Source organism: Suricata suricatta, chromosome 15 (genome assembly GCF_006229205.1).
Source record: "Suricata suricatta isolate VVHF042 chromosome 15, meerkat_22Aug2017_6uvM2_HiC, whole genome shotgun sequence".
In the NCBI taxonomy this organism is placed as follows: domain Eukaryota; kingdom Metazoa; phylum Chordata; class Mammalia; order Carnivora; family Herpestidae; genus Suricata; species Suricata suricatta.
The window spans coordinates 42,943,354-42,956,771 of record NC_043714.1 but is presented as its reverse complement, the minus strand read 5'-3'; the positions used below and the strand labels follow the sequence as shown (position 1 = coordinate 42,956,771).

The window sequence follows — 13,418 nt, the reverse complement described above, 5'->3', positions numbered from 1 at the left end:
ATATGAATAGACATTTTTCCAAAGAAGACATCCAGATGGCTAACAGACACATGAAAAGATGCTCAATGTCACTCATCATCAGGGAAATACAAATCAAAACCACACTGAGATACCATTTCAGGCTGGTCAGAGTGGCTAAAATTAACAACTCAGGAATCAACAGATGGTGGGGACATTGTGGAAAAATGGTAACCCTCTTGTGCTGTTGGTGGGAATGCAAACTGGTGCACCTGCTCTAGAAAACAGTGTGGAGGTTCCTCAAAAAATTAAAATTAGAGTATCCTATGATCTAGCAACAGCACTACTAGGAATTTATCCAAAGGATATAGAAGTGCTGATGCATAGGGGCACTTGTACCCCGATGTTTATAGCAGCATGTTCAACAAAAGCTAAACTATGGAAAGAGCCTAAATGTCCATCAACTGATGAATGGATAGAGAAGGTGTGGTTTAAATATACAATGGAATACTCTACTTGGCAATAATGAAGAATGAAATCATGCCATCTGCAGCAACATGGATGGACTTGGAAGGTATTATGCTGAGCAAAATAAGTCAGAGAAAGACAGATATCATATGTTTTCACTCATATGTGGATCCTGAGAAACTTAACAGAAGACCACGGGGAAAGAAAAGGGAAAAAATATATAGGTTACATAGAGGGAGGGAGTCAAACCATAAGAGACTCCTAAGTTTTAGAGAACAAATTGAGGGTTGATGGGAGACGAGGGGAGAGGAAAATGGGTGATAGGCACTGAGGAGGGTACTTGTTGAGATGAGTACTGGGTGTTGCACGTAAACGATGAACAATGGGAATCTACCTACAAAACCAAGAGCACACTTTACACACTGTAAGTTAGACAATTTGATATAAATTTTATTAAAGAAAAAAAAGAAATAAAAGATTAAAAAATGTGACAGATTTAGCAAATTTGTATTGTTATTTATTACACAATGCCTCTAAAACTTTCACATCCTTGAACTAGCAGTAACTTTTTTGGGGAAGAAAATTAGTGCCTTTACGGTAAATATTTTTAGTCTCATAATGACAGAAAGATTATTTTTATAAATATGAAAAATTATGCAACAAAAAAGTCTGGCATGTTTAACCAAAAAAATAAAAATAAAAATTTAGCAATATACTTTTTGGTGCTTATACTTAAAAACTGATGAAAAGCATTAACTTCCTCATTAAGATTAAGTCATCAATAAAAATGGACTAGAAAAGTTTTATTCAACAGAGACATAGCAGGAACTACATAGGATAATGTTTTATGGGAACTGGAAATATACCTGAATAAAGAACCAGGCATAGATTGTTAAGGTGGGATTTTATTCCAATTATTACCAGATTGTTTTAGAAAGGTTTAGAATTTTTTCTTAATCCTCACTGAATTTTAATAAATAGATTACTTTCAAAGTTTAGGTTTTAAGAATTTGCAGTAACAGAGAATCTCCCAGCTGAGTCATCTATTTCTCTGCCAGATATAATTTTTCACCATCCCCAGAACACATTCCATATCTTTAAGTTACCAAGTAAACCCATGCCTGTCAATTATTAGATTCTAATTACCCTTCAAAACTTTCTCAATAGCTACCAGGAAACAGAATGATGAGATGACTATTGAGTTAAAAGGAGATTAGACAAATACAAATAAATTACACTTACTTTATGCGCCCATCACCCTAGGAGATGACTTAATAGTGAAAGGAAAAGAATCATATTGTAGTAATGAAACCAGAGAGCGAATTCGAGCCCCAGAGGTGATTCCCCTAAGTTTATGTTAATACACACCTTGTGGGGGACCAAACATCAACTGGAAAAGTTTCCTGAAAACTGTTCCAGCTATTTTCTCATTTAAAACGTTCCAACTTTACTTGACCCATTAGTCATCATATTACTTACATTTATGATGTATTTTGAAATCTATTACCAAAAACCCAATGGATTCAATATGTCTTGTTATACTCAAATCATAACATTTATAAAAGAAAACCTCTTTGTTAAGTGTTTCTTCCTTGAGAATTTTATTTGTAAAAGACATATATATTTTTTTAGACAAGCAAGACTTGCTGGAAAACAGTGAGTGCACACAGGGCAGTGGCACTGGACAGGCACAGGAATGACGGTGCCCCCATGCCATTTCAGAGAGGTGAATGCAAACCACAGAACAAATCTATAATCAAGCTTGATTTTATGCATTATAGTATCTCTAATAAAAATACTTTTTTATTATTAGGTCATAGTATGTTTTTTCCTCTTATGCAGCAATTCAAATTGAGATTTTTGTGACAGTGTCCAAGTAAACGTATTCCTGATGATAATGGACAGTGGAGACTGAGTACTCACAGGTGTGAGAGCTAGAAAACCTGGCAAGTTGCCCATGACTATGAGATCAGTGTGTTTTTACCGAAGGGGTGAAGTGTAAAGACCTCAATGGTGGCAGATGTGAGTGCTTCAGTTAACAAAGGTGGATCAAGTGGAACTGGGCACAGACAAGCAGTTGCGCGCGCTGTCGACGAGACTCAGAGGCACTGACTGAGCCAGCCGGCAGCACTTCCGGTGCGTATGACCAGGACGTGAGCACCGGCACTACTACGATTATCTTATTTCTGATCAAGCACTGAGTTTCTGACTACATTGTATCTCCCAAAAAACCAAAACATGAATGCTTTGATTATAGCATTTTGTACTATAAACAGTACTTAAAAATTGTACTGTTTTTCTAAAACGAATGTATTGAACTGAACTTATCTAAATGAACTTTTTTCCCTATCAAAGTCATCAAAAAGGGCTAAGTGCATTCTATTGCTCTAATAACTCTGGCAACTCTTTGCTCTTTTGGTGTCTATGTCCTTTTTAAAAAAATTTTTTTTTTTTTTTTTTTTTGCTTTTCTTGGTGATGACACGTACTCATCCTTGTTTGGAGACAGCAGAGCTTTTGGGCACAGCCAAATCTTGTTTTGAGATAAGGGAACAAGGATTCCACAGTAAGGGAATATTAAAAACTTGAAGAAGGCCAATTTCTAGAGGCTCCCACTTCCAATGAGAAGATAATTTGAGTAGTATTAAAAATAATGACTCAAGAACACCAAGCAATAACTAATTGGCCATTTTTGGAATATGCTAGAAAAATAATTCGTTTTTCCCTCAGTTTTGTAAAAGTAGCAACAATAAATCAAATTGTAATATAAAGTGTCCACTGTGATGATTAGATATATGTATGCATTGTGAAAAACTCCTCTCATCTAGAAATTCACCTCCTTTTTGAAGATGGATAAACAAAGGAAAAGAATTACTCATTTATTTTATGTTTCTTAGATGAACAATACTACTGAGTAATCAAGTAGTAGATGAAGGAATGTTTCTTTTTATATAAGTTTTATTGTTTTATTTTATATTTATTTTTGAGAGAGAGAGAGACAGAGCATGAATGGTGGAGGAGCAGAGAAAGAGGGAGACATAGAATCTGAAGCGGGCTCCAGGCTCTGAGCTGTCAGCACAGGGACTGACGTGGAATTCGAACCCATGAGCTGTGAGATTATGACCTGAGCCAAAGACAGATGCTTACCTGACTGACCACCCAGACACCCTAGAATTATTTTAGTTAATACATGAAAAAGGAGGGTTAAAATTAAAAGATTACTGTTTGCAACCTCCAGTGAATTCAGGCATTCAGCATCAGTGGCTTCTATCACCACAGAAAGAGACCATTAGCTATGCCTTCTGATGGAACAATACAAACCATTTTACAGAACAGTCTATATTAAAAATAATACAATAAGCAAACCTGAATACATTAAACCAACTACCAATTTATATGTAGAAAATACAGAGGAGAGGGGAATAGACAAAATCCAAACTGTTGTAAACTCTACAAGTTCAATGATTTGGTTTCTTCAATATATAAATTACAAGAGATGAAAAATAATAGAAGAGAAACCCTAACGATTAAAAGATACTAGAAATACGTATCAACCAACAGTGATGTGTAGAACATATATGGCTCCTGGAAATATACATGCACACCAACACCCACACATATGATATGTACGGAATAACTGGAAATTTGAATGAATACTATCAATCTATTTGATAACACTGAAGAATGGTTAGTTTTGATAATAGTATTGTGGTTATTTTTTAAAAAGTTGTTATATTTTAGAGATACTTACTGCTGAAATATTACAGATGACATATGATGCACGACATTTGCTTCAAAATAATACAGAAGGTGAGGGAGTAATAGAGGCATGCAAGAAACAAGATGAGCCAATAGCCGACAATTATTTGAGCATAGCATATGCTATTGAGTCTACTTTTGTATATATTTGAAATTTTCTATAATATAAAAGTTAAAAAAAGGCACAGAGATGAGAGTATGACATAAGACGAAGTCACAGTAGAAGACGATATCCAACCATCCTGCCCCAAGATCATCAAACTCATCTCATCCCTCCTCAACTTCAGTAGGTGATCTTCCACCTTCATGGAGAAAATTATTCGATTTCCCTCAATTTCTTGCTACCAAGCTAAAAAACTACCTGTATATGTCCTTTTCCTCCCTTTCCTTAATTTGTTACATAAAATGGAGCATCTGTTGCTTCTCTAATTTAAAATTGTTTTTTATTTTCAAATATGTATTGGATTCTTCTTCCCTCTTTAAAATTTTTTTGAAGTTTATTCATTTTTGAGAGAGAGAGACAGAGTGTGAGCAGGGGAGGGGCAGAGGGAGAGAGAGGGAGACACAGAATCCAAAGCAGGCCCCAGGCTCTGAGCTGTCAGCACAGAGCTTGATGTGGAGCTAGAACTCACAAACTGTGAGTCGTGACCTGTGCTGAAGGTGGATGCCCAACAGACTGAGCTACCCAGACACCCCTCTTTTTCCCCCTAAGTGACCCACCCTTATCTTTTCTCTTTTTAGTTTATCCAATTATTCTTTCAACTGGATTCCTCTTGGAAAGAGTTCCAAGTCCCTTTTATCATAAAAATAAAATCCCCAAACCATGATTCCAAATGCTCCTTCATATACTACCCTTTATTCTTCTTCTTCACAAACCTCCTAAAGGAGTTATTTATACTCTATGCTTCAGGGCGCCTGGGTGGCTCAGTTGGCTCAGCATCCGGCTTTGGCTCAGGTCATGACCTCACGAGTTCGTGGGTTCGAGCCTGGCATCAGGCTCTGTGCTGACAGCTCAGAACCTGGAGCCTGCTTCAGATTCTGTATCTCTTTCTCTCTCTGACCCTCCCCTGCTCGCACTCTCTCTGTCTCTCAAAAAAAAAAAAAAAATAAAATAAAAAACATAAAAAATTTTTTAAATAACTAAAAACATGTAATAGATAGATAAAGAAACAGTTTTGGGGTTAAGTCAAAACCAGAGCTAGGCATTTGGGAGTCGTTAGTGTAAAAGGGATGGCTGAGGTTATTGTCTGTACAGAGCGGCGGACAAAAGGCTGCAGACCGTGTCGCTGGGCAGGCACAGGTTAGAGAGCTAAGGGAGAAGACCTGCATGCAAGCACAAAGTTGGAAGGTTACACTTAGGAGAAGCCAAATAATGTTCTTTTCAGCATGATCCTAGAAAGATCTTCCTCCAATTACCCTCATTCTCCCCGGCAGAGGAAATAGTCCTGACAATCAGACCACATGAAGAAATAAAGAATGTAAATAATCGCCATACCACTAACTTCCCCACAGGAGACTCTGAGCTGCATCTTAACCACTTTGCGGCCCCCTCAACCAGCTTCTGTGACTCTTTGGGTCCTACTACTTAGCCAAGCGTGGTCCCCTGGAGGCGCCACTGTCAGCCTGACTTTCAAAGGAGATTTAAAGTCTCTTCATATGGCTTACTGAGTCTACAGTGAAAATTTTGGTATTAAAGTCATGTTGTTACATGAATAAAAGAAAAAAGTTTATTAAAAAATTAATTAAAAGTCATCCACTTTTCTCTTTTCTTCCAATAATACAAGTTATAGTTGAAAAAGTGAGGTTGAAATAATGAAAGGCTTTCCTGTGTTTTAAAATTCTTGGTCCATTCCCTATTTGACATCCTGACATCAAGTTTACGGTTTCATTTTGATAAATCATGGGGAAAATAAACTATGAAAATGTAATGCTGACACTGTAAACTGGAACCCATAAAACTCAGGAAATGTAAAAGTCAAGGTTCTTAATAGTTTTATTAACTAGTTTACATTTCTCAAATATAGAAGATAGCTTGTTGGTCTGGCTATAAAACTGAATTAAGGTATGGGCCTTGGCCCCATTTGCAGAGAGAGAAAAGAGGCAAAGGGTTAACTATCAGGGCAACATTAAGCGGAATCAATTAAAACAAGTTCTTTAAGATGCTTTCTTTCACAATAAAATCTTATGTTTAAATACTGTGTTACTGATTCTTTACTTCCCATTCCAGAAAATGTCAAGAGGCTGTTTGCATCACCTTTTTCAGGTATCTTAATTCCACTGAACCTGTGCTTTCAAGATCTATCTGAATTGATCCCCTCTGAGTAAAAAATTCAGTAATAACAATATAAAAGCAGAGTTCACCCAGAAAAGTAAAAACATTTCAAATATACCTATCTTGGGGTAAACTTAGAACTTAAAATGTCTACTATCTGTTTATATAAACCTATTAGACTGGTGTGCTACTATATCTGAGAAGGTTTTTAAAGTAATTATTTTACATTACTTAATAAGTATATATTTTCATTCAAATAAAAGAAGTTTATGGAAATGAGATTACACTGGAATGGTTAGAAAATTTTTATAAGTAAGAAAAAAATCATTGCAACCTATAAAATAGCCAGTTAATCCATAAAATGGAAGAAAACAGTATTCAAAATAGGATCACAACCAGTTAAAAGTCAAATAAATTTTTAAAACAAAAATCAATTAAAACCAGAGCTGAAACCGTCTAAACCCAAATGAAATTAAAAATACCTGAAGACTACATGGGCAAAATAACGAACAGGTTAAATAGGGAGAGGCTCGAGAGATGAGTTTATTAAGAGAAAAAAATTTCAGTGGTTATGCGTTTCATCTAGAGACCAGGTATAGTACAATACATGTGAAACTGCAGTCACGGGTGTGTTTGAAACGACTGTGTTACTTACACTATATGAAGATTGTAGTAAGCTAAGTTATAATAAAACATAAATGATGTGGTAATATTCTCCCAATTTGGCATCACAGATTTTTCTTTATTGTCATTTAAATGTCATTTCATTAAATGTCATTACAGTGACAGTGCTCAAAAATATGTCTGCAAAGGAACAATGAAAAAAATACCAGGGAGCTCAAATGTTTTTACAAATGACCCTGAGTTAATTAGAAAAATATGCACCCTTCCCAGTTCTTCTTCTCACGTGTCAGCTCTCATTAAATTAAAAAAAATTTTTTCTCATTTCAAAGTCAAGGAATCCTATGGCTAACAAAACTTTTCAACTGGGATCAAGTGGGCACATTCCTATGTTTCTGTATGATGTCATACCAAGCAATTCACAGTGGAATTTGAATTTGCAAGAACTATGAATGATTTTTCAATATAAGAAGTATCTGATCCAACGCTAGTTTTTTCCTCTATAGGCTAACTGTGCTGGGAACAGGTGGCCCTGCTTTCAATTATGGAGGGCTAGCATGCCAGTGTGAGGCCTGGATTAGTTCACCTTCTCACGGGGAATTTTCCTCGGTTGGGAATGGATTTATTATGGCTTCACACATGGAATAGAGCTCATGTCAGCTGAGGGCAGTGACACATCATATGATTCAAATTAACCTGCTGTGGACTGTTCCGCAGGGCTTAGATTGTGTATTAAAATGACGACATTTTAAAAACAGCTTGAAAGAAACCAGGATTGCTGAACTGCAATGGTTCCAATTTGTTCCAACTAATCTATCACCTGCTGGAGATATTATTCTAGTGGGTTTCTGGTAGCTGCTGTTTTCCAGGTTTCTCCAAGCCACTGACCTTGCTAATGGGTACAATTGTTGCCTCTGAAAGAAGGAGATGGGGGTGGAGAGAGCTTTGAAGGGGTTTTTGATGTAAAAGTTGGAACCTACCATTTGCTCTAAGGTACTAGTAAGTGAACAGAGGAAATAAGAGAAGACTCAAGAACTCTGAATTCTTTTTCCAAAAGCAAATGCTAAAACGTAGTATTATATCATGTTGTTTAGATAAATAATCCCTGAAAAATAAATCTGTAAGGCTGAATTCAAAAGCTATTAAGTTTGTACCTTTAATATGAAAACTTAAGGTTAAGTAGTTATAATCAGTATTTCCTGTATTCTTCAGGGTCGTAATTTTTATTGCTATTGAAATGTTAATTCACGAGGAAGAAAAGAATAATGTACCATTTTAGAGTTGGAGCGTAAAACTTTGGGAATAATACTTACATAAGATGTGCATGTAGGGGCGCCTGGGTGGCTCAGCTGGTTGAGTGTCTGACTCTTGATTTCAGCTTGGGTCATGATCCCAGGGTCATGGGATTGAGCCCTACGTTGGGATCCATGCTGAGTGTGCAGCCTGCTTGGGATTCTCTCTCTCTTTGCCCCTGTCCCCCAATTGCATGCTCTCTCCCTTTCTCTCTCAAATTAAAAACAAAGATGTGCATCTAAATTAAAAAAAACCAATAGTATCAAAAGATTCTTAATGAGTTAACACCATATAAAAATCAGAATTATTTCCAATACTAAAAAAAGGATTTAAAAAAAATTTTTTAAAGGAAGGGAATGATATTGGGGAATATTATACAGCTGTATTCTGTATTTCTATTGATCTCTAAATTAATATAGAGTGGCAATTTGGCTGTGTAGTAAGAAAATACAGTTAGTCTATGGAATAACATCTACTTATATACTTTACATGACAAATTACTTACAGTAAGGAAATTTTTGTCTAAGATAGCAAATTCTGGAGTATTTCAAAGATGTTAGGTTAGTATTTAGTGGAATCCCACACAGCTGATATTCAAACTAATCTTCCCTCAATTCATTAAAAAAAACTACTCTTGGTTAAAATGTTTTAGACTTGGAAGAACTTAAACCATTAACTGGACATTGTATTTGATTTTTCACAGTAAAAGTACTATTTTAAAAAACACTCATCATTTTTTCTGTCATTCCCTTTTCCTATGCCTCAAAATATCTGCAGTTTGGTCCTTAAGAGCTCTGTGTGTGTGTGTGTGTGTGTGTGTGTGTGTGTGTGTGTGTGTGTTGGTTCATTCATATATGATTCATATGAAAACTTGTTACAAATGTTTAGTCTCTAGACCAACAGCATCCACCTTACGTGGGAGCTTGTTAGAAATGTGGAATTTCATTCCTGCCTTCTAAAATATTAAATTATTTGCATTTTAACAAGGTCACCAGAGATGCTTCAAATGTAGACTCAGGTTTGAGAAGTACTCCTATAAAATAATGCTTTCATTTCATTTGTTTAAAAGTTTGAATCTCCTGATAGATTATGACTATTATTTGAAAAAACAAAATAAAGAATGGCATATATGTAATTTCTGACTTAGAAACACAAAAGTACAACTATTTTAAAAAATCACATTTCTACTACATAGTCACATTAATTGCTAGAATTACATGCATAATCTTTCCCTCATTCATTGACGTTTGTCCTGAAATTCACTTTATTTGGTTGCCATAAAAATATGGTATACAAGTACTGATTTGCAGGTCCCATCCTTTAACAAATAAATCAATCAAATGTAAAGTGGACGCAAGCTTTCTTGCTAAAGTTGCGTGAAAGACTGTGCCTAAAACCAGTAGAATCAGAAACTACAGAAGAGGCGAACCCAAGTTTCTTTCTCACTTCCCCATGAACTAACCATATATTCTTACCCAGTTTCACCCATCCTAATATGTCAGTGTTTTACATATGAACAACTCTGAAGTCAGGAAGTACCCTGCAACTCATGTAATAAGAAAGCACTGTACCATAGTTTAAATAGCAGGTATTGTTTCTTTTTTCTTTGTACATAAAATGTTTTTTCCCATAATTGATGGTGCCTTGGGTTCTGTGAAATATGGTATTTCACACTCACTAGCCAAGCACCAGGACTCACATCACTCTCAATCTATCCATTACCTCACCCCAGAGGCTTCTTCCAACCTTACTGACTCTCTTAGCCTTCATCGTTAGCTTCTCACTTTCATCCGAGTCTTTAAAATGATGTCTAGGTACTTATGATGATTAGAAATAGTTCTTCATACCTCTAAACCTTTTAAATCCCAGCACTGGATTCCTGGGCCCCGGTGAAAGGGCCTGGTTGGGTGGCTTCAAGGCTCCTTTACACCTGCCATGGTGATAAGCAGGCTTCTTCAGTCTGTACCGTGGATCATAAGTGCATCGGTATGCGATGACACACACTTAACCAGGTCTGCTTACGGACAGTTTTCACTTATCAAAACTCATGCCTTGCAGTGTATTGCTAGAGATCTAAGATAGTGTGACACCACTGTTTTAAATTCTTATTTAAGTTTTATTTTAGAGAGGCAGTGTGGGTGAGGGAGAGGGGTGGAAAGAGAAAGAGCATCTCAAGCAGTCTCCACAGTCAGCACAGAGTCTGACGTGGTGCTTGCTCCCACGACCTGAGCTGAAACGAAGAGTTGGGTGTTCAACTGACTAAGCCATCCAGCTGCCCCCACTGCTTCAAATCCTTAATGAGGAAACTAATATTCTTTGGTGACTAATATGTTCTGAAGCATAAAATAACAAAAAAAAATTGAAGTAGTAACTTTTGTTAAATAAACAATTAAGATCTCACTGAGGTCTCTTCAGTGAGGAAGAGGAACATGAGATGAAGGAAGAAGAAACAGAGCAAGAAAGAGAAAGAGGACAGAGGAAAATCCTTTAGTTCTCTTAAAATCAGTGTAGTACAGACGTGATCTAGGTCTGTAGAATCAAAAAGACCTAGTTTGAATGGCTCCTGTGCTATTAAGAACTTCAGAAACTTACTTCACTTTTCTAAGCCTCAGCGTCCTAATTCATAAAATAGGGGTAAGTGTAGAAGCGTCTCCTTGGGTCTATATTGTATAGAAAGCACTTAGTACCTGAGACTCTAAAGCACTCAACACGTTTCGATAACCGTATCTGTCTATCTAAACCTGAGGATTAATAGGTCTCTAGCACTTTGCTAAACATTTGAAATAAGTATATTTATCTAATTGAATATATCGATGTATACTGCCTTATGTATGCATATCACAGATCTCATCCATCCATCCACTTTGTTTACAGTAAGGAAACTGAGGCACAGGAGATTAGATCAACTGTCTAAGGTCACACAATTAGCAGGAGAGGCAGTGGGTCTTTGGCTTACAGTCACTTATGCTTACAGTTAATTGTTCTTTAATTGACAACTATGACTAAAGGTGATTTTTTATTGCCCATTAATATTTGCCTTTTAATCTCTAGAATGGGCAGCCTGAGAAGAACACTTCTGGAAGACAAACTATTCTTTCTTTACAAGGAATGTCACAAGCACTAACACCTTAAGTACGTGTTAATATACTCACATGAAAAAAAGTGAATAAACATTTGAATTGTGACTTCTTACCTGGTCCATTAAGAAAGTCTTTAATCTGCAGCGTTACCAGGGAAGCTGGAATGCCGCTTTTGCTGTCTATTTCCCCAGGCACTGTCTGTAGCCAAACTGTGCAGTAGTCAAGGGATTCAGGCAGAGTCTTTCCGGGATCTGAAGTGACAAAATTTAAATAAAAAATGTCAATCACATCACAAACATCTCATTTCAGTGTGAGAGCTTCAGCTGACAAAGAAGAAAATATGGTTAAATTCACTGTATGTAACTTTCAGTGATTCATTTGTTTTAAGTATACTAGTCAGACAAGTACTTTATGGAGAAAAAGAAACTCTCTCTACATTGGAATGATGAAACCATATTTCAAATTTTAACTTATATCATCTTTGAATGAAGATAAAGTTTCTGTACTCCGAGCTGCAGTTAACAGTTGCATTTAGGTGGATTTCTTTTCTTTCTTAGCCCCCCTTTTTAAAAACAGGATGTTGGAAACAAATTAAAGAAAAAAAGGAAAGCTTTTCAGCTTAAAATAAGAGGCAAATATATGTTCAAAGATGCAGTGGATTAGTACTACTTAGGGTCTATTTGATCTGTTTCAGAGTTTTACTGACATTACAATCACTTTTTATTGCTAGGCTTTTGAAGTTAACTTCAGTAGCTTTCCCATAACCTTCTTTAATGATAAAAATTGGCCAATCTTTTATTAGTCCCAATTATGACTAAATCATGACTTTTTTCTGTTTTGACTTTTTCTGTTACTGTGTATTTTTTTTTTTTTTACTTTTTGGGGTTTATGTAGAAGTATTTTTTAGCTATCAGTGATGGCAAACTGAATTTGCTTTTTACTGCTTGGCAATCCAGTTTTTATTGAAATAGCTCTTTAAATAAAAACGACTGCTGTATCTTGGCATACAGTGTAGTAGGCTTTTAAAAAACTTCTAAATATTCACAGTTTTTCTTTAGTTTCAAGATTGTTTTGTTCTCTCTGTTTTAATAGCCTCTGAATGTCAATTTTATAGGGATGTTCTTGCCATAGAGTCCATCTATTCCATTTTCAGTTGATTTGAGATGTGTTCTTAAAGTGTATTTATTTTAAGTTTTATTGATTGGATTGCTTTCAAGAATAGCATATACATATAGTGTATTATATTCAACATATGGTTATATAGTATTACTGTCATCTGTGAACTGGGCATATAAATTCTGCCTTGGAATTTGTATTTCTTGACCTTATCATGTGATTCTTATGAAATTTGGCGCATATGAACCTTTATGTGATTTCAAAGAAAATAGTGAAAGCAATTGATCGTGACATTAGATCTATGTGGTAAAGATCAAACACTAAGCTAGTGCATTCTTCTCTTTTTATATGATCAGTGAATTTAAAGTGGTGAGAATATGCATAGTAGATCCATTACACAGTAACACTATATTATTCTCTCTTTCAAATATAACGGTCACATGTCATGAAACGATGGCAGAGTCCATTGCTGGAAGGATCTATGACCAGTTCATGGAGCTGTGTAACTTGACAGGACCTGAGTGTCTACTTCTAGAATCTCACCTATGTAGCCATCATCGAGAAGCAGTTATTGTCAAGTACATGGAACTGTGCTAGACTTGTAAGAGGAGGCATAGTTCTTCGTTATGAGAGAACACAATCTAAAGAGAGAACAATGACCTTACAGAGAAAACAGACATAAGTGATATAACTAATTAACGGACAGAGAAGAATTACACTGATGCAGAAATGTCTATATCATGGGTAAAAGACTGGCAAATAAAACTTAGGCTAAACCAAACAAGTCACAGGCATTACATATTTAAACTCAGATGACAGAAAAGGGATATCATGAATCTATGAAGAGTTCCTA

General features: G+C 35.9%; 1 protein-coding gene across 6 annotated transcripts in view; it reads right to left on the bottom strand.

Moving 5' to 3' along the window:
* VPS13B (vacuolar protein sorting 13 homolog B) overlaps positions 1 to 13,418 on the bottom strand; it is a 740,094-nt gene that overhangs the window by 172,678 nt on the left and 553,998 nt on the right. For all 6 annotated transcript variants that reach the window (XM_029923832.1, XM_029923833.1, XM_029923834.1 and 3 more), the window contains one exon: positions 11,563 to 11,700. In XM_029923832.1, coding sequence (XP_029779692.1) covers positions 11,563 to 11,700 — 138 coding nt within the window. The remainder of the gene's footprint in view (positions 1 to 11,562; positions 11,701 to 13,418) is intronic.